The sequence below is a fragment of the Microplitis demolitor genome, chromosome 3 (assembly GCF_026212275.2).
Source record: "Microplitis demolitor isolate Queensland-Clemson2020A chromosome 3, iyMicDemo2.1a, whole genome shotgun sequence".
In the NCBI taxonomy this organism is placed as follows: Eukaryota; Metazoa; Arthropoda; class Insecta; order Hymenoptera; family Braconidae; genus Microplitis; species Microplitis demolitor.
In genome coordinates, this window is record NC_068547.1 from 21,534,785 (window position 1) to 21,562,577 (window position 27,793).

A 27,793-nucleotide genomic window follows, 5' to 3' on the forward strand; every position below is an offset into this window, starting at 1 on the left:
TACATATATATATATGTGTATGGGATATACGGACGTCCGTTATTTTCATACATGTACGTATTGTGTTATTTGAACTCAAATGACTTGCAGCAAAAGACACTTATTGCTGCACAAGAAATAATATTACAATATAATAATTTTTATTTCAATAAATAGATCAATTATTATTTTTTTTATTAATAAATACAAAGTATGTCAATTAATGGTAGATGAAAACGTATTTATTATGACCATAAATTGAAGTTAGAACCTGATAAAGAACAGATATCTAACTTCATTGATTCATCTTCATTAATTTAAAGCTGTGTCAAAGACATAAAGATACAATGTGAGCTTAATCAGTAGATAAAATATAACAGAGTATAATGGAATTGAATGGAAATGGAGTAGAATAAGAATCTGTAAGGTACAGTAACATTGACATTTACATTAAGGACCACTGACAATATTTTCATCTGCATTCCATAAAATATCTTTTATGTTACCCTTCCTATTTAGTTTCTCATTAATATAAGTCTTCATCAAAATGCATTGTATATATCCGTATACATGTTTAATAAGTATCACGAGATTCTACTATGTGTATTAATATGTGTGGTCTGTTGTAATGAACCGTTTGCTTCCATTATCGCTAAGTTAAGGTTCTACTTATAATTTTCTCTGTATGGAATAAATGATTTCCTTTTTTTTTTTTTATTAATAAAAATCATTTTTTTATATTTATTGCTGGATGTTTTAAATTTTGATGGAATCGAGGCCGTTAAAAAAAATTTTTTTTTCCTAAAATTTCATTGACTACTTTCCGGATCATTTTACCCCACTCTGTCAAACTCTGTAGTCTGAAAAAAAAATTTTTCTTTGATGTTCTTTATTCATATATTTATCAGAATTATTCTGGTTAATTTTTTAAATTACTGTATATATTTTACACATAAAATAAAAACGTTTTGTTTTACGAATCAGAATAAATGAAAGCGCGGTAATTTTGAATTAAAATATGATCATTTTTAATTGAAAATTTTTTTTTTTTTAAATATTTATTCTGCTTATAAATTTACGGATATTTATAATTTTTTACTTAAATTATTTTTTTTTGAAAATTAAAATTATTAATAAAGCAAAGTTCGAAATAATTAAAGTTGATAAAATAATAATGGTTATCTAAATAATTATGTATTGTAAAGATAGATGAAACGTGATATAAAAATATAATTAGTTGTGTACTCAGATCATTAAGGACATCATAAAATAATTTGTGAAAACAATGTAACAGACGCATTCGTGTCATTAAATGCGTTAACTTAATTCTAGGTCACGCAAAAATCTAGTTTGTGAAAAATTAATAATAATTTTATGTTTATTAATAATTTGAATTTTAATAACTATATTAAAATATCTTAAAGTTGTTTCTGTGCTACTTGGGATAAAATAGAATATATATATATTTTTTTTTAAATTACTGTTTTAAAAAAATTGAATACTGATGTAGTGTATAATCTATGAAGATAAAAAAATACCTACCGGTCGGAAGGACTCGAAATTTTTCATTTTTCTTTTACTCCCTTAAGAATGAAGGCTCAAAAGCACGAAATTAAATAGGATAAATACTCTGGATTTAATTCGGGTTCACTCGGCAAATACTTGTCATAGTCATCTACTTTATCATATTTCTATGAATCTATATATTTTTAAAAAATACTTGATATAATTATAAAGATAGGTGAGTGTGATTAATAAAGCTTTCTCAGTGATTAACCGAATTACACTATTGTTTTGTTTTTCATGATTGATATGACGCGAAGATAAATAATAATTGTGTGAAATAATGCAAGTTTATCACTTAAATAATTTTAATGTTATTTGTTGAACTGTTATGAATTATTAATTATTGTTTGTTTAAATAGTTATATTTTATGTAAACTAGTAATTATAGTTATTAGTAATTTAAATCTTAAATTTAAATCTTCATCAAACGAGTGCCCTAATTGAAACGACATGGAAAAAAAATCTGTCTATTGGTTGACCCTGTGGACCAGCCCTGGAACTTCCCGCTGTTTTTCACCTCCCTGAGCTTGAAAACATGGTTGTGATACAAAAAATTCTCCTAAGTTTTCTCTTGGGTAAGTCTTGGATTTCTCTTGGATTCAGAAAAAGTCTCTTAATAACGCTGGCATATCAATTTTTCTGTTTTCTCTTGAGTGAGTCTTGGATTTTTCTTGGATTCAGAGATAACTTCTATAATATCACCTCACATGAAAGTGAAAGATCATAATTTTTTTTTTCCTAACACCGAGCTCCGAGTATGGATCGTTTCCATGCTGAGTATGGACTGTTTGTATAGTGAGTATGGATTGTTTACGTGCTGAGTGTGTATTTTCTATGGAAGCTTCAGACAAATCCTCTGAAATGTCGCTGGCACATGAAAGTGAAGGTCAAAAATTTTTCTAAATTCTCTCTACGGTGACTCGAACAGAATGGCTTTCTAGGACCTGAAAACGTCGACATCAGATTAATCGTTAGAGTTTATGTCTTAATTGAAAACGTTGAGACAGATTTCTGATAATACTGAAGTTAGCCGACGTCCAATGATTTTCTTAAGGCTCGATGTTGTAAAAAAAATAATTCTTCCGATCACTCCTATGTGCTAGTGTTTTTTCAGAAGTTGCATGTACACTCATTGTCATTAATGCCTGGCCCCCTGCTTGGTTAAGAATTTATAGTCTGAGGGACCAGGCATTAATGACAACGAGTGTACCCTTGAGGCCTTCAAGCATCCATCGGACGCCTTAATCTTGATCAGGATCGCCGTTTAAGAAATTTTATAAAAATCCTCCGAAAAATCTAGACTCAGTTCCCTGAGCTGGAAAATAGCCGCAAGTTTTAGGATTTCCCCGTAGGGTCAACCGTTTTTCAGATTTTTTTTTTTCGTAATATATCTGTTGAAGTCCGAAAATTTTCAACTGTCTGCTATCTTTAGTATCATATTTCCTATGTAATTTTTTTTTAATTACTTATAAATTAATCTACCAAAAAAATTTATTAAAAAAAAAAAAACTAAAAATTTGCACCTATAGAAAATTTGAAAAACTATAAGTGTAATTTTTAAAAATATTTTTTTTCAAATTTATCATTGCTAAAAATCCAACAATTAAACATCGGCTAATTTCAGTATCACGTAGATATTAATAATTAAAATAAAAAATGAATAAAATATATTTTAAATAGTCAATAATTACTTTTAAATAATCATATGTTTGTAATCATGTGTACTTGCGTAATAAAAGTGAAACGTAGCGCCCTCTCGTCTTCAATCAAGACCGCAACTTTTTTTGTTGGTTAAAAAAGAATCATGGCTTTGGTATCCGCAAGAGCTATTTTGAGTCCCGGTAAGTAATTTTTATTAATTATTATTACAAATAATTATTATTCACCCAAATTTAAACCCCGCTCAAATTAATTCGCACCCCAATCATCAGTTGTTTTTCCCCAATTAATTTTTTACTCGCCGCAACTTTCATGTACCCAAGGTTAAGGTTCTCTATCACCATTTTAAACAATTGTTCACTAAATTATTTTTCTATCAATAAATAATATTTATTTATTACAGTTCTTCGTAAAACGATCAAGCAAATTCTCATCAATCGACATTATTCAAAATGTGTAAGTTAATTATTAATTATTCTACATATATATTACAGTACAGAGCTCATTATTATTATTATAATTATATGTACCAGTGTAAGAACGCAATAATTTACTATTTCATTATTAAACGCAACTTTTTAAATTATTTTTTCATAGCAACGAAGAAATCAAATTTGCTCTCAACTATTTTTACCTCAAGTAACATCACAGAGACTTTACGCTGAGAAAAAAGTATTTAATCGAGATAAACCTCATTGTAATGTAGGTACTATTGGTCATGTCGATCACGGTAAAACAACATTAACTGCTGCTATCACAAAAGGTCATTAAATAATGATTTAAAGCACATAGGGTAGAAGTACCGTTTTTGGACCTTTGAAAAATTTATTTATTTACGCCAATCAGCTTTATAAATCTTATTTAATCATTACCCTGATAATCACTTTAGCTTGAAACTGATGGTAATTTGATGTTGAAATTATCTGCAATTTACTGACAAGTTGAAAATAAAAATTTGCCTTCAATTTTTCTTCAATTTCAAGGTAACTTTTTACGAGAAAAAAGTCAAAATTCAGAAGGTAAGAAAATTTATACATAAAATTTAAAACAATTTGAGGGTAAAAAAATACTTAGCAATTTTTCAAGTCGAATTAACATAAAATTTTCCTGAAAATTGACGACAACTTTTTTTTTATTAAACTTTTGAAGTTAATTTGCATTCTAACTCGGGCAGTAAATGTATGTCAAATTCAAGTTGACGGAACAAATGTCCAAAAATAGAGTAGTAGCCATAAATGGTACCTCTACCTTAAATCTCATAACTGTAAATAATTAAATTATTGGCTGATTCTAAAAATATTTTTTTAAAAAATAGTTTTATCAGAAAAACAACTAGCAAATGCTCTTGGTTACAATGAAATCGACAATGCGCCGGAAGAAAAAGCACGTGGAATAACAATAAACGTAGCACACATTGAATACTCAACACCAAATCGTCACTATGGACACACAGATTGTCCAGGACACGCTGATTATATTAAAAACATGATCACAGGAACAGCACAAATGGACGGCGCTATTCTAGTCGTTGCTGCAACTGATGGCGCTATGCCACAGACACGTGAGCATTTAATTCTTGCTAAGCAAATAGGCATTGAACATATTGTTGTTTTTATTAACAAGGTAATTCAATTTTTTTATTTGGATCTGGGGTTTTTTTAGTTTTTAGTTTCAAAATTTAATGGAATATTTTTGAATCTAAGGTCGATGCAGCTGATGCTGAAATGGTTGAACTGGTGGAGATGGAAATCCGTGAACTATTATCAGAAATGGGTTACGATGGTGAGAAAGTTCCGGTAATTAAAGGCAGTGCCCTGTGCGCACTTGAGGGAAAAAACCCCGAGATTGGAAGCGAATCTATTATGAAGTTGCTTGAAGCCATTGATAGTAGTGTACCGACTCCAGTTCGTGATCTAGACAAACCATTTATGATGCCGGTGGAAAACGTCTACTCAATCGCTGGTCGTGGAACTGTCGCTACTGGGCGGCTCGAACGTGGAATAATGAAGAAGGGAATGGAGGCTGAGTTCATTGGGTACAACAAATCATTAAAAACCACCATCACCGGTGTCGAAATGTTCCATCAGATCCTGACCGAGGCTCAAGCTGGTGACCAGCTCGGAGCTTTGGTGCGTGGGTTGAAGAGAGACGACGTCAGGCGAGGAATGATTTTATGCAAACCCGGCACCATGAAAGCTTACGATCACCTGGAAACTCAGGCTTACATTCTAAGTACTGAAGAAGGCGGCAGAAAGAAGCCTATTCACAACTACATGCAGATTCAGATGTTCAGCAAGACCTGGGACGTCTCTGCACAAATTCTTATTCCAGATAAAAGTATGATAATGCCTGGTGAAGATTCAAAGTAAGTAATCATTTGTATAAAATTTTAAAAATTAAAAAATTTTCTGCTGATTTCGAGCTCAAAAAATTGTTGGACCAAAAGAATATATATTTTACTTATATCTAATCAGTTCTATGTCTAACTGACCAAAACTAATAACTTTTGTTTTTTTTTTAATTTTGAATTTCCATGGCGGGAAGTTAAAAATTTAAAAAATGAATACTAATTTTATTTATTTCAGGATCGAACTAAAATTATTCAGACCAATGGTACTAGAAAAAGGACAAAGATTCACTTTGCGTGATGGATCCATCACTCTCGGCACGGGTGTAGTCACCAACATCATGAAATCACTTACAGAAAAAGAACGTTTGATGTTAACCGCTGGTAAAAAAGCCCGCGAAAAGGCTGCAGCTGCCGGTGGCTCATAAATATTTTAAATAAGTAATTAATAAATATGATATATATTAATCATTAACATAAATCAAATATTATCGCGATTATTTTTATGTCAGTAGTGTCATTATTCCAATTTATCACATGTTTTAGCAGCCAATCGGTTGTTTAATCCCGATCAGTCAACATTCCGGGTACTAAACAATATACCTATGTAATTTATATATAAGAACATAAGTAATTGGCCACCTCTTTTCCGATTGGCTGTCGAATGTTATTGTAAGCATTTGCATTTTACTATTAAACCTTTGTATTAATATTAATTAATTAATAAATTTATTAATTAAAAAGTAATAAAATTTTTTTTTATTATTTTGATTGAGGTCTTTAAGTAAATAGAAGTTGACTTATAAATTGTATTTAATAATTAAATAAATAAAATAGACAATTATTGTGGTAATTCAGTTATTATTTATTGATAACCAGCAAAGTTTATTTAAAAACAGGCACATTAATCGCTCATTCAAAAAAAAAAAAAGTGTTAAACAATTACACATACTTGATATATTCATAACTTATATCACGCTCATTCAAAGTAATTAACTCCTAATAAATTTACACACCGCGCTTTAATATTTTTAATAAACTACTAAAATTTTAAAAGTGTCCCACTTTTAATTTTTTTAAACTCGAAACAAATCGGATGTAGTAAAAAAAAAAATATAATGTGTTAAATAATACATCGGTTTCAAATAGAAAAATAGGAAACAGTCCTTGAAGTTTTTTATTTAACTATAAACTGCATTTTATTTTAAAATTTAAAACTCTTGTTTCAATTCAACAGTTGCATGTGCGGTGTCCACTTGCTCAGTACCTGTAAATTATAATTCGATCGCTCGTAAATAAATTTCCTTAATAAAATACTAGCTTTTTTTTTGTTTATTTGTTTTATTAAAAAAAAAAAAAAAAACAGATGTGGAAGCTATTTTAATTAAAATAATTTAATTTCGTACGAATTTAACCAACAAGAGTGAATTTCATTATAAAATATGAGTACTTGTTAGACCTTATTTATTTAGTTTCTATGTAAATTTAAGTTTCAGTTTATTTTATTGTTTCGCCATACGCACAATTATTAACCTAGAGATCTTCGTCGTCTTCGGGCAATGCCGTTTCCTGGGCTTCTTTCAGATCCTTTTCGATCTGTTGTTGCCACTGTGGATCCATGGTCACCTCTGGTGGTAACAGAGCTGGCATAGCCACGAACTCCAAGTTGGGATCTCCAATTAATTTTCTTGCTAACCATAAGAAAGGTTTTTCAAAGTTGTAATTACTTTTAGCACTGATGTCATAGTACTGTAAATGTAAAAAAAAAAATTAAAATCATTAATAAGTTTTATGACATACTTAAGACTCCAAGTAAGAGCTTGGACTCCAGCAAGTAGATTTTGATGCTGGGTACTGAGGAAAGAATAATTACCTGAAGATTCTTCTTTCGGTGGAAAACAATACTCTTAGCTTTAACTTTTCTGTCTTTGATATCAACTTTGTTACCGCACAGAACAATTGGAATATTTTCACACACACGGACCAAATCTCTGTGCCAATTGGGTACATTTTTATATGTAACTCGTGATGTTACATCAAACATAATAACAGCACACTGTCCCTGGATGTAGTAACCGTCACGAAGACCACCGAACTTCTCTTGGCCAGCTGTGTCCCAGACATTGAACCTGATGGGGCCTCGGTTCGTGTGGAAGATCAGGGGATGGACCTCCACTCCCAATGTTGCTACATACTTTTTCTCAAACTCTCCAGTCAAGTGACGCTTTACGAATGTCGTCTTTCCAGTACCTCCGTCACCCACAAGCACACACTTGAATGTTGGCATATCAGGTTCTTGCGCCATTTTATTTTTTTATTTACTTTTTTTACTCGTTAATTAAACCTGAAATTTTACAATCAACGAATTAGTACTTATTAATCAGTTCCTCATTAATTTTTTTATCAAGATACTGAAGTTAGTCGACGTCTCATAACTTTTGGATTATTTTCAAGCAATAAATTATGAAAAAAAAATATTTTAAAAAATTGCACTTATAGTTTTTTAAATTTTCTACACATGCATATTTTTATTTTTTTTTTCTGTCTGCTATTTAAAAAAAAAAAAAATTATTAATTGTCTTTTAAATTCAGGATCAAAAAAAATTATGAGTGAATGTAGCAGACATCAAATTTAAAATAAATAATTAAAAAAAAATGTACACATCAATTTTTAAATTTTTTAAATCCGAATTTTTTAAAAACTTTATTTTATTAATTATTTACCCTATTTATTAATAATTTTAAATTTGTGTCTGCTATATTCACTCATAAAAAATTACACAATAGTGATATCAATAACCATAAAAAATAAAATATATAAAAAAACAAATCAATATTAATAAACGAACACGTGTCGCTTAAATAATAATTACACATATTTATTCATTACCACAACGCAAACTTCATATCTATAAATAATTTTATATAACAGAATTGACTATCAATTTTTACAAAACAATATAAAGAACATAAAAATAAATAGTTATACATATATGTAAAAATATATGAGGACGCTGAGGTGTAACCGGCAGGTGTAAAAAAACGTTTAGAATATACTAGAAAAAAAAGAAACAAATAACTGACCTCGAACCGAAAAAATAATTAAATCCACGTCACTGCGGAAACTAATTTATTTAATTAAATAATAAAATATAATGATATTTATATTGATAATAATTATTGGCGACTGATGTAATACTAAAAAGTAAAGCCGGTATAAAATAACCACGCTAAAATTTAACGTCTCGTCCAAGTAAAGCGTTTGTGACGAGGCAATTGATGAGTAAATTATTTAATTAAAATAGATAAATAATACGTACTTTTGAATAATTATTAATGATTTGCTATTGACTACTAATGTTGGCGAATGTATATCGATAAATAATATAAGTATTATTAATAAATAAATAATTTATTTCCCGGGTTATTGCGATGGATGTGAAAATGAACGATAAAACTCACCTTGCTGCACAGTCGTTATGGCTCACAATGGCGTTCCTCCACAGTGAGTAAACTACTAGCCGCGCACCGGTCACACGATTTTATTTACCCGACATATATTAAAGGTAAATATTATATTTTTGAATTTTAAAAAAAATTAATTAACTTATTTTCACGGTCTTGTTACTAAATTACTCGAATTTATCCGTTTTATTGTTAAAATATTATTATTTTGTGACGGTCACCAGAGACATCTATAATAGTGATCAATTATCGGCGACATTTTGTTATTTTAAAACACGCCAATTTGTGCCTTATGTACAGAGAACTTAACGTCATTGTTGTGTACATCGGAAGTTCCCGGGTAATAGTTTTATGTATAACCGGATTTGTCGTGCGATCTTTGAGGTCAATGTTTTTGAAAAACTTTTACCGCCAAAAATTCAAATTTTTCATTAAAATCTTAACTGCTTCAAATAATTTTAAAAATAAATATTTAATTGAATAAACAAAAATTTTAAATTCATCATAAAACTAGTTTTTAAAAATTTTAAATTTCCCGCCAAATTTAAATAAAGTTCAGTAACATTTAATTGATTAAATAATTAAATATTTACTAATTAAAAATCAACCATCGTAATTTAATAGTAAAAACGTGTGATTTTAAAAAATTATTCAAATAACGCGCCAAAAATCAGCCAATTAAAAATTCAAAAATTGCTACGTCCCTTAGAATTCAAACTCATGAATTTTAAATCGGGCGCGTCAGTGACATAAATGTATGAATAAGTGAATATAATATGAGTTAAAGTGTTTGGTAATTATTTGAAATGATTATCCTGAGATATAATTAAAATATTACAAGCCGGGGCGCGGGTCGAGTGAGTACGCGAGTGATAAAAAGTTGACGTCATCGGCGCAAGCGCGTTAGTGAGAACGGCACTGCAGAAGCAGGCGAGTTTGCTTAGGTATCGATTTTACGATCGTGTCTCTGGCGGTTAGTGTGTCCGTTTCCTTAGTTTTTAGTGGCCGTGCTCGTCGTTGTTACATGAAGAATAAAATCGTGAATGGAATTATTAACTATAAATTGTTTTAAATTAACTCTCCGTTGACTTGTCGCGTAACTCGTCATTAAATCATGACTAAGGATAGATTAGCAGCCCTCGTAGCGGTGAGTTGACCAACAAACACTTGTACAATGTGTACCTAGTAAAGTAGTTTAGTTCTCAATATCACATCATTATACTACTCATATCATCATTATATATATATATATATATATATATATATATATATATATATATATATATATATACATATATGTACCTATATATTTAATCAACCTTCATATTATATGTGTCTATATCTTCAGTCCTGTCAGTTTGTCAGAACCGATGGATTTATTTTCCCAAACTGTTGAGCCGATTTTTAAAAACTGGCTCCAAGTGCTGGTTAATTTGAATAATTAACAACTCTGATCGGTAGTTATTAATTAAGCTTTTAATTGTTAAAGTTTTTAGTGATCAAGTGTAAATGTCCATGACATGAAGGCGTTTCCATTCTTGAGTCATTCACGGGACTTAACTGTGACTGTCAACTGATTATCAGCACCGACAACCGGCACTGATGACAGGTGTTCAGGGTCACAATGCAACATTTGAAAATTTTTTAATTTTGCACAAACTTTAAATGCAACTCGTACTCGCTGATGGTTTTTATTGTTTTGCTTCCAGGAGATTGTTTTCGTTATGAAAAAAAAAAAATACGCCCCACCCCCGATAAGTCACTCGATAGCTGTCATCCTAACTGACATTTATGTCCATAGACCCTGGGTCATGAGTTCACGAGTATCAGTTTTGAATGAAAAAAAATTCAAATTCAATTTGAAATGAAATAATTGCTCTGGCTGTAAATTAAAGCTGGTTTTATTTTATTGTTAGTCATGGTCAGCGGGGAATTGAGTTCAAAGAGAGGTACGAAATGCCGGTCGTCATTATTAAACTTATTTAAAGTGTTAAAACATTGAGCCTGTAATTTTGGAGCACGTTTATCTTTGACGCTCGTTTACCCTGGAGTTGTAAAGTTTCTGCCGCCGGGGATGCTTGTCGTCCTTCACTTACCTCTCGCCGGATGTTCCTCTTTGTTATAAAGTTATTTTATTTTTTTTGTTTTCGTACTTGAACATCTTCAACATTTCCGTCGAAGTCTTCAACTACTAGTTTTATTAGTTTTTGCTCATTGTTCACTTATTTTCTCATCTAATTTTAATTTATTATCACTCCTTACTGCTGATAAATAATTTTTCATTGACATTTTAAATTTTAAATTTCCCGGGATATTCAAAAATTTTAAAAATAAATTTATGGTAAAATTTATTGTCATCAGGTTTAAAAATAGCAATGAAATAATTAAATTGTATGATGATTTAATAATTTATATAATTATTGAGCTATTTCATACAATAGTATATTATTAACTGAGTAATTATTGTGACGTAATAATTTATTGTTTTTTATTATTTCATTATTTATTTAAATATTCGAATTATATTATCATCAATTCTCTTTCTCTTGTACATTATATTTATTATTAATTTGAAATATTTATTCCGTTGCATAATAATTTAAATAATTTAATGAAATTCTGTCAGACGTAAGGTGATGTCGGTGTAGAGTAATTGCTGTTCTTTCTCATTGTCAATGACCGGATGCTTTAAAACTTTTTTTTATAATGACTGCTAGAAGTTTCTTCATATTTTCCACCGGCAAGTTTCATAAAAAATAATTGTAAAAAAAATGATACTGTGCTGCTGATTACTAAAGTTACGCGCAAGTAACAACCGAAACTTTTCAATACCCTTTTAATATATTGTTTTTTTTTTTTTTTTTTGTACGAATTTCAGTTTAAATATTTTTCCGTACACGGTTTTTATTTATCGGAGTTTCGTTTAAAATATAAATATTTTTCATTGTTGCTTTTGATTTATCACCGAGTGATTAATCAAGCTCTACTTAATCATTTTTTAAATATACATGTTATATTTATTATTTATAAATGGTTTTAATATTTTTTTCAATTACCAAAATTCAAGGCTGCACAAAAAAAAAAAAATAATTTACTGGCTCAAGAAAATTTTTGTTTTTAATTCAGTGTAAAAAATTTTCGCGCCAAAAAATCTTTATTTTCGTGTATATCACTTATATTTTGTTGCCATAAATTAAGGGCATTTTCAAACAGTGTCTCCCACTTTTTTGAAATATTCAATGACAGTATCAGTATTTAAATTTAATTAATTAATTTTCAATAAAAGTCAAAGCATAAATTTAAAAAAAGAAAACGCTGTTACAATTTCACCGAGATGTAGATTTAAAAAAAATTACTCACAGTTGTTATCAATGAGGAATTAAACGAAATTTGTTGCATAAATTTTAGCATAAAAAATTTGATATTAAATTATAAAGATTTTACTTAAATTTATTTTCTAAATTTCGTTCATCCCCTAATTGATGTCAACTGTAAATAATTTTTTTTTAAATAATCTTACAGCAAAATTGTAACTCCGCAGGCATTACAATTAATTCATTGAATATTTGAAAAAAGTGGAGGGGGGGCACTGTGTAAAAATGGCCTTAAGTACATTTAAATTATAATTTACATTATGTTTCCCTAAATATCACACCAGTTGTTTATGTTTAAAAGAAAAAATATTTAAAAAAAAAATTTTCGTCGACGCTCTTTGGTGATTTATGCTCTTGCCTTTGTGATCAACCTGATGTGCTAACGAGGATGATTCTCATTGTTGGGTAGAAAATCAGAGGCGTCAAGTTTACTTCTCTGGGATTGCCTTGAGCCCATTCACGATACCCGAAGCAGGTTAACTATTGTCTGTGACAAAAAAATAATATAAAAAGAAAAAAAAAACGATCATTACGCGAAAATAATATGACGTCATAGTTCCTCGGTGTTTCTTTCATCATCAACTCTATATTACTATAAAAAAAAAAATAAATCCTTATCAACATCCGCTAACAAATTTGAAGAAAATATTTTAACGCCAGCAGCATCATTTATATTTTATTTGCTCACTGACCTATTCTCTTAAATTCAATAAAATTAAACTATATTCCCCATTTATATTATTTTATACCTTCAATAAAAATTTCAAACTCGAAAACTCGCGGTAATTTTTAAAAACTTTAGTTTTAAAGTAAACGGGAGAGATTATTTAGCGAAAAATTTTTTTAGCATATAGGGTACAGGCATGAATATAAATATATATACATATATATAAATATGAGCTTTAATGTTCCGTTCATTCAAAATATTCAAAGTACAAGTATCATAGATGAGATCTACTTATTATTCAAAAGAAGTTTTGAATATTTTCTCGGTATTTTCGCGCTGAAAAAAAAGTAAATCTTTACCGCTTTTTTTTTTAAATTTAAAAATATAAAAAATGAAGAAATAGGTATCACAGTAGAAAAGTAGGATTCAAATACCGCCTGTATATATATGTGAAGGTATAAATTTACATGTATTTATGTATATGTATGTATATATGAGGTGGGATGAAAAACAAAGGCTTTAGTGTTGGGATGGATAAAATGAATTTGTTGTTTTAGTTGGAATTTAGGTTGTGTGCTCTAGTAATATGTAGTACCAGTATAAAATGTAACATTGTGAAGATGACATTGGAGAGACAGCAGCGTCGATGAAATGCTCATTTGAATATCCCGGGCGTAGCCTCGGTTCGCAGCGTATCCTTGACCCAACGTCCCAACGTGGGGCCACATCACATCGCATACACCAATTCGCACATATAATACGACACTACACGAGACCTGCATCGTTTCACTAATTTTCCTAAACCACAGGCCACGTTTTCCCAACTTCATTGCCCACGTCCGCATAACTTGCTAATTGTTTACTCTTGACATCTTCTCCATGTACTTTTATGCTCAATTAATGATGCAATTTGTAGTGGACTCATTTTTTATTCACCTCATTTAGTTTCCTAAATAATTACCGCTCTAATTGTAAAATCAATTTTGCTGTTTCAATTTTATACCGAAATTTTTCTATGTCTATAAATTTTTATTTTTTCTCTCAGTAATTTTATTTAAATTTTCTGCTGACATTAAATAATCTAATGCTAGAAAAAAATTTTTTTTATGCCTTCAAAAAATTTAATTTGACTTTTACATTAAAAAATTGAGAGTGAATGGATTTTATTTCAATTCGAATTCACTTCATCACTTGGACTTCCGGAATTTAAAAGAAATCACTTCGCACACGGAGCAAAAAAGAAGTTTTTTTTTAATTGAGTGATTTCGGAGTATGCGGTTTTAATTATAATCCGCGTTAACTTTGAAAATTTTTCAGTCGACATATTTATCAAAAAATTTAACGATTTAATTTTCGATTAAAAGTTTTGAATTAAGTTTTCATATTTATTCTGCAGTATAAATTTATCATTTATATTTATGTGAATTGAAAAAAAATTACTATTTTCAGTCTTATTCAATTACGTTGTATTCTCACGTGGAATTGAATACTTTATTTAAGTTTTACGGAAAACATACGGTATTTTTTATTCTATACTCTTATTTTTTTTTCGGATAACTTATTCCAAGTTTGTCGTACATTATCGATCACCAAAGAGTCTTCTTTATTGGTTGTTTTAATAATTCATTCGAAATGTCTGTAATTTATCGATGTCATCTTGTCGAAGGAGAGAGGAAAAATTTCGTTATTATTATTATTGTTATTTTGTTGCTGTATAATGCTATCGTATTTCAAGCTTATGCAATTCATTGTAACATCTTTCCGTCTATTTCACTTTTTATTTTTAAATATCTTTTTTTTATCAAGATGAAACAGATAGGGCAATTTTGCAATGTCTCGTTGTTGCACTCGCTCATTCAGTTTCGTTACCACTCGGGATTATAAGTGACTTTGTAAGCTGATAAAAATCACTAAAATGTGACACGTTGTTTAGACAGTAAGTAAAGAGCTCACAGCGTTCAGATTGTTGGATATGTGTCAAACTTTTTTTGTTCATTTTTTTTTACATATTTTATTTCTACGGTTTAAAGTTTTAATATTTGAATTAATCATATAAACATGGTTTAAATATTAATCTTTTTTTAACTGGCTATTAGTAAAAGTCACATTGTCACATTGGACTCTAGTGAGCACTGCGATTTTAAACTTTAACGATCAATGGGAATTCCTATTCCCTCTTACGTTTTATCGCTTTTTTTTTCTTTATCAGAGAAAATAACGAGTGTCAATTTTTAAAGAAAAAATTAATCTATTTTTTAATTTTTTTTTTTATTCATTTTCTTGATATATTTATCCATATATCTACACATAATTAATTTTGACGTCTAATAATTTTTTAAACTTACAAAAGTTCTTCCATACAAAATAAAATTTTCGTGTAATTCAATCTAAAAAATCTGATAACAAAAAAATTTATCAACTTTGCAGTAATTTTAGACTTTCTTATCTTTTATATGATGATAATATTCAATTCTATGATAAAAAATTAATTTTTAAATTTTAATTATTTTAAATTATATCACACCAGTTAATAATCACACCGGAAATGAATGTGTATGTAAATTACGTTTAATTTATAACTCAGTATACCCATACTCAGAAGCAGTAAACAGGCAGGCAGGTAATGAAAATATGTGATGGCAGTTTAATGTCATATACATTAATTTTCATGACTAGATATTGGTCGAGTAATATCAAGATGCATTCTCGACTTGCCGCTGTATCGAATAACTATTTAAATTATCGGGCATCACATAAATATCACTGAAAATCTGTATCTCAAGCGTAGGTGGTGTAGGTGTGCAGTTAGTGGTAAAGTCTCAGGTAATTCTGTCAGTGAAAGCTCGATCCCCAAGAGAAGAGAAATGGTAATATAGTTGGCAGTGAGAGAATGAGTGGTTGTAGATGATGAGTGAGTGTGGGTGGTTTGAACGAGACAAGCTGGGTCAAAGCTTGCTTCAAAGATGACAATGAGCAGTATTGAATGCGTTGGTTGCCCATACCAACGGTAAATGTTCTACTATACTATTACTCTTCTTTGATATATCTATATATACATGTATGTATATATATATGCTTGCTTTGCTTTGGCTTTAATCGAGCATACTCCAGCAATTTAAAGCTACGACCGATAAATGGCAATTACAATGTCCCATTTCTCCCAAACACCATTTCAACAAACTTATCATTTATTTTTATCATTATATATAATAACTTAATATCCTTGTAATCCTTTAATAATAGTGACTTGATAAATATTTTCTTGTTAATTTATTTTATATTGAAGTTTAATTAAAATTTAACTTTTATTTTTTAATTTACAGGCTCAGTCGGATGACGATGAAGCGCCCGACGAGGTGTCCGTTAACGTGGGCGGGCAAGAAGATTTCATGACAGAATTTTTTGCGGAAGTAAGTTTTTTTTTTTAATAAAAATATAAAGAAAAAAAAATAATATTTTATATGAAAATTTCAGATTAATTTTTTGTTACTTGTAACAGTAGTTCGGTTTTGTTTATTTTTTACTGTTTGACACAAAATTGAGGTTTTAATGGTTTTTCTTGAGAACATAGTTGAAATGATATTGGAAACGTTGTGGGTAAAGGTACACAGTAAAACGATATTACACTGCAATGTAATTTAATTTGCAAATTGATGTAGTTGTCAGTGGTCTGTTGTTTTCGTTAAATGGACAGTTTTAAGTGGAAATTGATTCGATTACCATCAAATATCTTATTGATTTTACATCAATGTTGTTTTTAAAAATCAGCCTTATGATATTTATTTTCATTTACTATTGTCAGCTTCATTGTTTATAAATTTCAAATCAGACTTAAATTAATTTAAACCACTCAATATTAATGTGTACAGTACAAAAAATCGCAAGTGAATTCAAAGTGATTACGGATTTTATTTAAATTCGAATTCACTCTGTCGGAGTTCCGGAGTCTAAAAAAAAACCACTGCAAAGTAAATAAGGGATTTGTTTTTTGAACAGAGTGATCTGATTTCATTTCAATCCGCATATGTACCTGAAGATCGAAACGTTTTTGCGCAATGAAAATGAATAAAATTTATGTATAATTTGACAACTTAAGGGTGACTTAAAAAGTAGTTCTGGAAGTTGAGGGTGGCCTACAATTTTCGGCTGACATACTAATACCCGTGCGAAAAATTTCAAAAATCTAGATCCACTAGATTTTTTATTTTTCATTTTGTTTTTCTCCACATTCACTCCGATTTGGAGTTTTAATATTAAAATTAACTCCCCTTGTAGTAAATTTAACTCCGAGATTAAATAAATAAAGTCCTACATTCCAGATTTAATCCAGGTTGACTCGGAAAATTTTTTATAAAATTAATCTTTTTTTAATATGAATTTTAATACATTAAAAAACGATTAATAGTTTCTTCTTCATTAATAATTAAAACTGGATAATTAACAGAATAACTTTGTACAACGTTTTATTTTCATTACTGAAACGTTGAGCGAAATTCTTCAACCTGACATTTCTATTCATCCACAGAGCTAAATTTAGCTTAATCTCCAATACATATATGTATATAAATTAGTAAATGCCATTGCTCGTGTTAGGTGCTCAATTCCACAAATTGTTACATCAGAATGTGTAGGCGGACTATGCAATAAAATTATCCATTCCTGACATTACACAAAATTGATAATACTTTTATAGATTTTTTTTGCTTTTTCATCTTTTTTCTTTAATACTTGTCCAACTTTATTTTTTTTTTTGCTTTCGTCAACTTTTTCCAACAGCCCTCGTGTCTCTTCCTCTTGTCCTCGAAATTTTATCCACGTTGTAAGAAAAATTTTTCTATCTCCATCAGTGGATATGTATCAACTTCTTTTCCGGGTAGATCAAGACACGAATAAATTATCGTCCTAGTTTATTTCTATTTCGTAGTCTCACGAGGATTACATATTTAATCAAAATAATTCAATTCAATTTCATTCAATTTTATTTTATTTTATTACCATCACTCTTTATAACTTAAAAAAATTTCTGACTTTGATTTATTACCATCAGAAAATTTAATATACATTTTATTTATATATATACATAAATTTTCTTTAACAAACTTTTATTATTTCAATTACTGTTTTAATGTATGATTTATTATAAATTATAATAAAAGGTAATTTGTAAACTAAATTAAATTTATCATAAATTTATAATGTAATTATTTTTCATAGGCATTTTATTAATTAAAGTAATGTTATGGCGAGTAATTTCACATAAAGTTAATTATCCTAGAGGCGATAATTTATTATAAAGTGATGTCAAGTTATTTAAAAAAATTTTTTTTATATTGAGCTCGACATGTAAATTTTCAAAGTGACCTGGCGCCCATTTGAATTAAATGTTCGTGGTGTGCAAGTATATTTATGTGTAAGTGACCTTAGAAATGTATAGGAATGTAGGTGTATGTGTGTGATTGAGTGTGTTGTAGCCCCGCCTAAATAATTTCCAGTTTAATTGGCCGAATTTGCGGGTCGACCTGAAAACCTGACACAAGTTAAGAGAACGCGATGGAGCTTACCTTCTAGGATATGACTGTTGAGAGGATTCCGATGTACATTCCATTTATGTTATGGATATATATGTATATGTGGATGTACATAAAGGATTGATGTAACTAGTACTTTGGCAGGCAGCCATATTACAACCAATCTCATCAAGAGCATTCGCCTTTTGGCATCTTCACTTTATTTCCATGTACTTCTAACTCTCAGTTTGATTATAAGTTATAGCGTTGGATGTCAGACAAAATTTGTTCTTCAGTCAGGTGCACAACTTAACCGTCGTTTTTCTTTTTTAAAAGTTTTATTATCATTCTTATCGCTCGTACTAACAGAGTGCGCTACATCGATCTAAAACTCCTGCGAGAAAATTTATCCTTAGAGAGCAATAAAATTTCGATGAGTACTTTCTTATGCAGCGAAAATTATTCTACACTAAACGGCTATTATTGCTAACATATTACAAACCTATAGAGGAATAATATCAAAATTTATGGTTTTTATTAATTTTTTATACTTTAAACTCGAATAGATATTTTAAAAGACATCTATAAGTTAAAACTAAACTTTCCAACTAAAACTTCATCTGACAACTTAAATTAGAAAATCAATATTCATTTGATATTTTTATTTTTATTTTATTATTTATTAGAGAATTTGAATCAAAAGTCATTTTTTTGTTTTATAATTTTTCTTTATACTTGGAAAAAAAAATCGTTAAACTAAAAAAATATCAAGAATGGAGACCGAAGCCAATTGGGTCAGAGATAAAATTTTTTTTTCATCTTAAACATAACTTTTTAACGAATTTAAAAAAAATTAGAATTCTCTAGGAGTTAAAAAAATATAAATTTTATTTTATTTAACACTTGACAAATTTTACTTACCATTATTTTATTTTTGTTGATTCATAAATAGAATGTTGTGAATTTATTTAATTAAAATTTTTAAAACGGACTTCTGATTTTGATTTTTCTTTATATTACTCTTAGCATTTAATATTTATAACCAAGCGTGAATTTACAGTACTAATTCATATCTTAAACTACCGTGAAAGCTCTCTTCAGATAAACGCATTTCCGGAGCTTGTCTCGGATTTAACGTACACGGAAATCTCTTTCCACTGCCGTCATCTATTTCTCTAATTTATCTTGCCTCGCATGTTTTACTTACAATAACACACTCGCACATGGAATAAAAATAAAATAAGCAGTAACAATACTCACGAGAGCTCTGAGTAGTTCCTTTTATCTCACTGTACTCTGCCATTTGTATCTTCATTTGCAATTAATTCCTATAATTTATCTCTTAGACTTTTTTTTAACGAAAAGTTATTGCAAGCTTTTGATAAGTGAAAGAAAAATTTGAAATTTTTTATGCTCTATGAATAACAAACTTTTTATATAAATAATTTTTCTTCGCTTATTTACTTTACATACAAAGAATAATTTATCAGTGTGGAAAAATAAATGCATTATTGTCAATAAAAAAAAGTTTTATTTGAATATTTTCTTCAGCGCGCTTTTGTGAATTTTATACTTCATTATTATTATTACTATTTTATCTGCATAAAAACTTTTGCAATTGTGCATTGAGATGTACTTAAACTTTACCAAATGAACTTAAATTGGTCCTCACACTTTAAACTTATTTTTCATAAACTTTAATAATAACTTTTATGTTGTATACTTTTTTTATGACTTCTTTTATCACACATTTTATATTTTATTTTCTGTTCAGTATGCATTATTCAGAAAATATATTTTACTGTTTTATTAAAAATAAAATACATTTTTTTCCGATTTAATGCTTTCAATAATTGAAGTAAACTACTCAGTTTTCAGCCTTTTCTTAAAGTTGCCATTTAAAAAATTATTTTTTACGCATTTGAAGTGAAAAAAAATTATATTATTATTATTTGAAATTTTTTCTCATGTGAAATTTGTGTTTTTGACAAGTTTTTGACAGGTATCTATCTGCTCGAATGTGCTCGAAAGTGTTCCGAAAGTATCCGAATGTATCCGAAAGTGCATCGAAAGTGTTCTGAAAGACACTTCCCAGACACTTATAGGCGAGATGCCAGAAAACTGACAAATAACCAATTTCAAGTAGCAAAGTTTACAAGCATGAATATCACTGGATTTGTAAACTTTAGGTGAACCTTTAGACGCCACCGTCCATCTTACGGCTTTAAATAAAAAACCATTGGTTTTTTATACTAGGCCATTTTGGCTGCTCCATTTCAAAACATACATAGAAATTCTCTTTTAAAATGCTACAATTTTATTTTTCTTAAAAATATGTATATATTATTAGGTCTTAGGCAATCCCATATTTGGGCATTAGTCGAATTCAAATTCAAATTCAATTTTTTAATTTTTGAACCGGATTAAATTCTTAAGGTCGGTGACAAGACGAATCTCAGAACCGAAAGACCTCACACTTGATCATAGTAATTTTCGCATGTGTTTTCTTCAATTTCTGCAGGTGGCCAACATGGTCTAGATTTACTATGACTATCATTTTAAACGAGAATAATTTCTCCGTGTACAGTACGAGTCAATTACATGCGCGTGTAATTTTTTTTTATTTTTACTATCCACTGTTTGTATAATGGCTCTCTCCCTTAATTCATATATATATTTCAAATATAAAAACAACCCTCGAAGCCCTTTTTAATCTTCTATATTTCTCAGCTTCCGGCTATCGTCCCCTGAGAGTCGCGATCGACACGATCACCCATAACTTAACTCACTTCAGGCACAACCTAGTACATAGATTTATATAGGTCGTGTTACACCCGTACTACTGCACCCCTACCGATAAAAATCGATACATTTTACTGTCTTTAGTTGGTCCACAATTTAAGTTGCAAAGTTTTTTAATAAAAACCAAAATTATGACGAAAAATTTTCTCAATAATTATTTTTACATACTCGTAAATTGTACAGTAAAAATTTATATTTAGCGATAGTTTTCAGTTAAGCCCACAGTATTCATCCACATGTAAAATACATTTACAATATTCATGCGATTATGTAAAGTATCTTAAATGGAAGTACTGAGGACGAAGTAAGAATTTGCTCTCGGCTAGAATATTTTAAGTAAATCCTGCCATGTAATATATACCTATATACTTATGTATATTTTAATTTTAAATGTAACATCTCAAGTTAATACATCGTTTACTACTAAAATATCTCATTAATTTCTCGGTCATGTCCCGAAAACGTTTATTTTTTATCATTAGTGATATGTTTTAATGTCATATTAATTTGGGGCTTAATTGGTAATAAAATTCCAGGAAGCATTAGATCATTTACTAATTATTTTATTTATTAGCTTTATTATTTTGTTATCTTCTCAATTATCATCAATATTCTGTCTCTTTATTACTATATATTTATTTCCGAAAATGAACTCAGTTGATGGATCGAAAATAAGAAAATAGTAGAGTGACGTATGATATGACGCAGGTAATGAGACATTACTTGAAGTTTATGTTGAAGCTGAGACTACTTACTCGCATTGCTGCTGCAATCTTATAAAATTTCATTCCTTTGATTGCTTCTCATTCTCATCTTTCACCAAAACACTTATCCTCCTTTTTATTATTTTATATGACCAAGAAAATTAGAAATGAAGTTATAAAATATAAGTTGAGGGCTACAATTTAACTTTCCCCGTAATTATAAAATTTATTAATTTTTCAAAAACCAAAATTAATCAGTGTTTTGTTACCGAAATAATTGTTCATGTAATTAATAATTAAAATATAATAGATCAAAAATTCTTTAATTTTTTCTGTGTCCAAGCTCAGTTTTTATTTTAAATTCGATATCAAATTCAGTAACAAATCAAAATTTTAAATTTATGACACATTAGAAATATATAAAAAAGTATTTCAATAAAAATATTCCACACTAATTAATTTTTATTACGAATGTAGACTACTCCTCATTATTTTTGAATTTTTTTAGTCCAGTCTCCAAAATTAGAGACCTACTTCGACACTAATTTGATTTTTAAACCAATCAAATCATTAAAAACCCATTAGAAAAAATATTATATATAAAAGTCTCTTACATTTAATTTTAAAAAAAATTTCTCCACAATAATTGAAATTCGAGTTCTAGAAAAATAAATTTTATTTAACTTTTAATTAAGACATGATAAAATCCTTAAAAATTTATTTATCTCAAGAATCGGGGTCAAGGAATTCTATATATCCTTTCTAGACACTGGTCTAGTCGTCTCGACATGATATTCCGAATACTTTTGTCCAACATATCTCTCTCTGGCCAACCATCCACAATGTACAGGCATAATATGAAAAAATAAATAGATATCAGACGTCATTTTAAGAGGATTGTAAATATAAACTGTCCAGACGGCGCCGATTATTTGAAAAGTAACTAATAATCATATTTTCATCATTTATTTATTTAATTCCCTTGTAGTGAAATTCATCTACTTTAATATTAAAATTCTTAATCAGAGTGAATGCGGATTTAAATAAAATCCAGATCACTCCGGAATTACTCCGCTGAAAAAATAAACTCCGTACGCACAGTGATTTTTTTTTTAAACTCCGGAACTCGAGTTTAAATTCGGACTGAAATAAAATCCGTCATCACTCCGAATTCACTCCCTAGTTTCGCATTGTAATAATTTACAAAATCAAATTTTGAACATCCATAATATTGCATCTTATATTTTTTTAAAAATCTTTTAAAAAAAAATTAATTACACATACTAATAAGTGTTTACAAAAATAATATTACCACAACCGTTTTATGCATATTTGGACCGACAATTTAACAGACTATGTACAACACGTTTTAAACGGCTCCGAGCAAAATTTTTTTATTTTTTTTTTTTAAATAAAAAAAAATGTAGGTTAAGTATTCTGTACAAAAATATATGGCCCTTGGGATAAATTAATTCTGTGCTGTATATAAATAAGTACATTTACTCCGTTGCTGTTTTTTCGTTAACTTCAAACTTCAAAATATTTATATTTAAAATATATATATATATATATATATATTATAGCAAACTGAAATGTTTTATCTATTCAGCTTGGTAGAAACAACGATAGTCGAGAGAATTATTGAGTCGAGTCAAGTTGAGGATTCCCTTATATATTATATGTGTGGACTATACGGGCAGGATCGATATTTTCCGAGTTACTCTTGAGTAAAACTCCGCTGAGAAATTACTGGCATGTCTATAGGGAAACACGTGGCATACAATATACTATTTAAAAAAAAAAAAAAAAAAAAAACTTTATTTTTATTCTTTATATTCATTTCAATTCAAATGCATGATGTGTACGCACAAGAGTACAATTTCGTGACGTCGGATGAAAAGAGTACTTGTACTACTTGCACTGAAAACGTCACAGCTCTCGGATAATTCAGTAGTTGATATTTAAACCACATGAGATCTTAATTAAAAATTACTGACCTGTTTGAGTTTCAGGTCTTTATTTATTATTTGATAATTACTTAAATTTTTTATCTTTATTTCTATTTTCATATCACATTATATTTAATTATTCATTTAAATCTCAATTTGATTCAATCTAATTACAATTCAAGCAAAATATTTTATTTTCGAGGCGGGTAATTTTAAAAGTTTATCTAAACTTGCACTATATTCAAATTAATAAATAATATTTATGTTGGTAATAGGGTCGGGTCGAAAGAGGGGGGGGGGGTGTTTAAAAAAGTAACCTTTTTTTATTAAATTTTAGACCCCCCCTCCCAATTTCTCTTTAATTTGACAGCTTACATTTTTTAAATTTCAAATATTTTTTTTTTAAAATTAATGATAAAGATTTTATTTACATATTTTTAAATAAAGTTTATTAATGATTTGGTTGTAAGAAGAGTAAGCCGTTAAAATCTTTTGTAAATGAATGAACAGCTGGATGTTTCATAAGTTAGACCATAAGAAATAAATGTAAAACTAATGGTGACAAATGTTATTTTTATTTTAATAAAGGTGGAGGATATCCGCGAAATGATTGACAATATCCAGACGAATGTCGAGGAAGTGAAGAAGAAGCACAGCGCCATCCTGTCGGCGCCCCAGACCGATGAGAGTGAGTCAGATATAAATTACTTTTTTATTTATTAATTTATGTTTTTTAATTACAAACCACCCAGTACTGACACTAAACTTATCGCGATAATTATTTTTTCCTTAAATATTTCTGCATTTTCCATCCAGATAATTTTTATAAATTTCGTTATTATCAAAGTTTAATTTTCGAATAACTGACAGTGTCATTTATTATCGAGCAAAAAAATTATTAGAACAAGGCCACCGAATGTAAAAGCGCAGACGTCGATAATTGAGTTTGAATACATTCTTGAGTGTTGAAACTCAATTCGAGTCTTGGGAGCTTTTGAAAATGCAAACCCGGGCGGAATGAGGGGTTCGGAAATGGAGGAACGAAAATAAAAAATGGAATAAATGTTGATAATCGTCCTTGCTCCGATTACCATTGTAATGCATCGGTTTTCGTCCATCAACAAATATATATCTATGTGTGCATGAAATGTATGAACTTAAATTTCATTTTTTTTTTTTTTCATTTCACCTTTACGTGACTTAGCTTTTCTCTCTTTTCTGTCATTACTTTCTTACTTTCATTATAATTTTCTGATTCCGCCGTCTTATTCGCCTTTACGTCCAAAGTAATCGAATTTTCTCTCATTTTTTTTTTATTTAATGTTCCTAGCGTTGAAACTAGACTATATATATATATATATATATAGTAATTAATTTCATAGCCTTTTTATTGTTTTCAATCATTATAACTTCGGTCAACTTTATTTTTACGGTTCGTTTGTTTTTTCGTTTTCTTTTATTATTACACTTCTTTAGTAATCACTTATTTTTTCTTTTTTTTTAATATCAAAAATTTATCTCCGTAGGAGAAAAATAGCCGATAATAAATATAGAAAAATAGTTGTCGATAGTTAACATAAATCGATTTATCTTTTGTCCCATTTTTTATTTATTATGACTCCGTTTTTATTATTTATTATTATGTATATTAGTTTTTATGTTGTGATAAAAAAAAGAGGGAAAATTTATTCATATTTATATTTCGAAGGCAATTTAAAAGTAAATAGGCAATCGAAAAAAAATAAAAATAACTGCCCGAGGATTCGGAAACCGGTGGTTCAATTGCTGGAGAGTAACGTGAGGTCTTAATGTTAATGCATGAACCTCGATTCATGTATATAATGTTTATATGTATATACTGGTGAAATAGATGAGGGAAAGTACACAGAATATATATATATATATATATATATATATATATATATATATATATATATATAAGCAAAGAGAAGCTGTAGTATTTCTTGCAACAGGTTGACACTGATAGATGGCAAGTTCCGACAATGTCCAGTTTATTTTGGTATAACAATTTTCCTTAAATTGTTTTTCATACTCCCTTGTCAGTCTGTATTGAGTTATTTATATAAGAAAATAACTTTTGAAACATTTTAATTGTGTAAAATATTATCTTTTTGGTAACTCGGGCTCGGGTTGTAAAGTTTAATTACTAAGTTTTAGCCTATCTCGGTTGTTTAATTAATAATATTTATCTTTCAAATAAATTTACATTCTACTGGAATTTAAGTTGATTACATCGTCATATTGCTATCTATCTTCTGACACCTTAGTCTGAAAAGTACTTGGAGTATTGTTGGAAAAGCCAACACAACAATCTAGGAAAACGACGAGATGCAGTACGGGAAATGTCTCGACGATATGAATGAAATGCGTCACGTCAAACCTTACATTTGTTTAACTTCCAGAGCATTTGTTTCCTTGTTCGCTTGTACTTCATCTTGTCTTACATATATCGTATAACTTTAACACTTCAGTGTTACCATAATTCAATTTATTGAAGATTTAGTGTCTTCATTTTTTTATTGATTCGTACAAACTTTCATTTTTACCTGAAATTTACTTTAATATTCAGTTTTTCTAAGTCAATAGTAACAAATAAACGCACAGAGTTTATTACCGTAGGCGGAGTTTTAGTTTTCCAATGCGGATAACAAATTCGTGCTGTTAATTTTTCCTGAAAATGGTAGTGCGATACCAAAAAAAACATAAAACTTCAAAGAATCTTTTAGTTTCTGCTTTTTGACTGATGGTTTTGTAGGACAACTACTAAAATAATTTAAAAATACAAATTTTACCTTTTACAATAAACTTTTTTTTAAATTTCGGTACAATATTTCTGGTCAGAATCGTAGCTTAGTTGTTTTTTCAGAATAGGAAATAATCTTTAATTTTTCAAGCGAAATATTTCGACGCTTTAGAATTCAGAAGTTTTTCATGCATTTTTTTCGTTTCAATTAAACTTTTTATATTTTTATCTGTGTTTGATTTAAAAACTATATAAATCTACTGGTTATACAGTTTACAGTATACAGTAAGTGCAATTTAACGACTTGCCAAGAAGTAATCCGAATAGTATTACAGATAAACTGTTTTCAGTGAATGTTTCTGAGATAACGCGTTTTGAACAACTGCTCTCTTGGCAACTGTTCACTTCTCTACCTGCATTTTTTTTCTCACTATTATTTCGTTGTACGTTTTCTTCTCATCTCTTCTCTATTCTCTGTATTTTCGATCATACTTAACTCCAAGAGAGTGTTACCTCTAAAGCTTGCTCACACAATTACTTATATTTTTTTAACACCTCACTTGTTCGCGTCTGTCAGATAAAAAAATGCCTTTCTCTAAAATAAAATTGTTATTTCATGTTTTTTTTTTTTTTTTTCTATATTTTTCTATTTTTATCCCGAGGTTGTGTCGCGTACTTGTAAAAATTGCACCTGATGTTATGAGTCAAGGCCGGATTTGCTTAACGCTTTAAAAAGCTTTTTTTCATGAAATTTTATAGAAAAAACTCTCTTAATATATATCTTTTACGCGCGTCTCAATTGACTACACCATAAAAGCAGTATCTTCTTCATAAAAAAAAAAATTTGTTTTATTTATACTTTTTTTCTCAACTTAACAATTTTTCCTCGTCTTAATTTTTTTTCCTACTTATAATTTTCTAAGCATTTAATTTAAAAATGCCCGAGGTACGATAAAAAAAAAAAAAATACAAGTTTATTACTTTACTTTGATAATTTTAAAGCTCATTAA

General features: G+C 28.9%; 3 protein-coding genes and 1 long non-coding RNA gene across 10 annotated transcripts in view; 2 read left to right on the plus strand and 2 right to left on the minus strand.

The window, feature by feature from the left end:
- Positions 1-3,277: 3,277 nt before the first annotated feature.
- LOC103569823 (elongation factor Tu, mitochondrial) lies at positions 3,278-6,404 on the plus strand. The gene is made up of 6 exons (XM_008547343.1): positions 3,278-3,386; positions 3,608-3,660; positions 3,802-3,967; positions 4,520-4,827; positions 4,908-5,569; positions 5,790-6,404. The coding sequence occupies exons 1-6, from the start codon at positions 3,350-3,352 to the stop codon at positions 5,977-5,979; spliced, it is 1,416 nt and encodes a 471-aa protein (XP_008545565.1). The 5' UTR covers positions 3,278-3,349; the 3' UTR covers positions 5,980-6,404.
- Positions 6,405-6,710: 306 nt separating this feature from the next.
- Positions 6,711-9,120, minus strand: LOC103569822 (GTP-binding nuclear protein Ran). 3 transcript variants are annotated; one of them, XM_008547341.2, is made up of 4 exons: positions 9,014-9,120; positions 7,425-7,895; positions 7,075-7,300; positions 6,711-6,818 (listed from the first exon to the last, which is right to left on the minus strand). In XM_008547341.2, exons 2-3 carry the CDS (start codon positions 7,854-7,856, stop codon positions 7,085-7,087), a joined length of 648 nt encoding a protein of 215 aa, XP_008545563.1. In that variant the 5' UTR covers positions 7,857-7,895; positions 9,014-9,120; the 3' UTR covers positions 6,711-6,818; positions 7,075-7,084. The 3 variants fall into 3 exon arrangements, with proteins under 3 accessions (XP_008545563.1, XP_008545564.1, XP_053593366.1); XM_008547342.1 differs by lacking the exon at positions 9,014-9,120 and adding an exon at positions 8,872-8,998; XM_053737391.1 differs by lacking the exon at positions 9,014-9,120 and adding an exon at positions 8,636-8,738.
- An 833-nt stretch (positions 9,121-9,953) lies between these two features.
- The window catches only part of LOC103569821 (syntaxin-1A), a 57,017-nt gene continuing 39,177 nt past the window's right edge, over positions 9,954-27,793 (plus strand). For 3 of the 5 annotated variants that reach the window (XM_053737731.1, XM_008547340.2, XM_008547337.3), the window contains exons 1-3: positions 9,955-10,163; positions 16,381-16,467; positions 24,608-24,707. In XM_053737731.1, the coding sequence (XP_053593706.1) occupies positions 10,131-10,163; positions 16,381-16,467; positions 24,608-24,707 (220 nt within the window). In that variant the 5' untranslated portion in view covers positions 9,955-10,130. Of the gene's footprint in view, positions 10,164-16,380; positions 16,468-24,607; positions 24,708-27,793 lie in introns of all 5 variants that reach the window. The other 2 variants (XM_008547338.3, XM_008547339.3) reach the window with 2 other exon arrangements.
- On the minus strand, positions 12,498-21,764 carry LOC128667478 (uncharacterized). Its single transcript, XR_008403463.1, has 3 exons — positions 19,486-21,764; positions 18,619-18,958; positions 12,498-12,877 (listed from the first exon to the last, which is right to left on the minus strand). It is a non-coding gene; the product is annotated as an uncharacterized LOC128667478 (long non-coding RNA).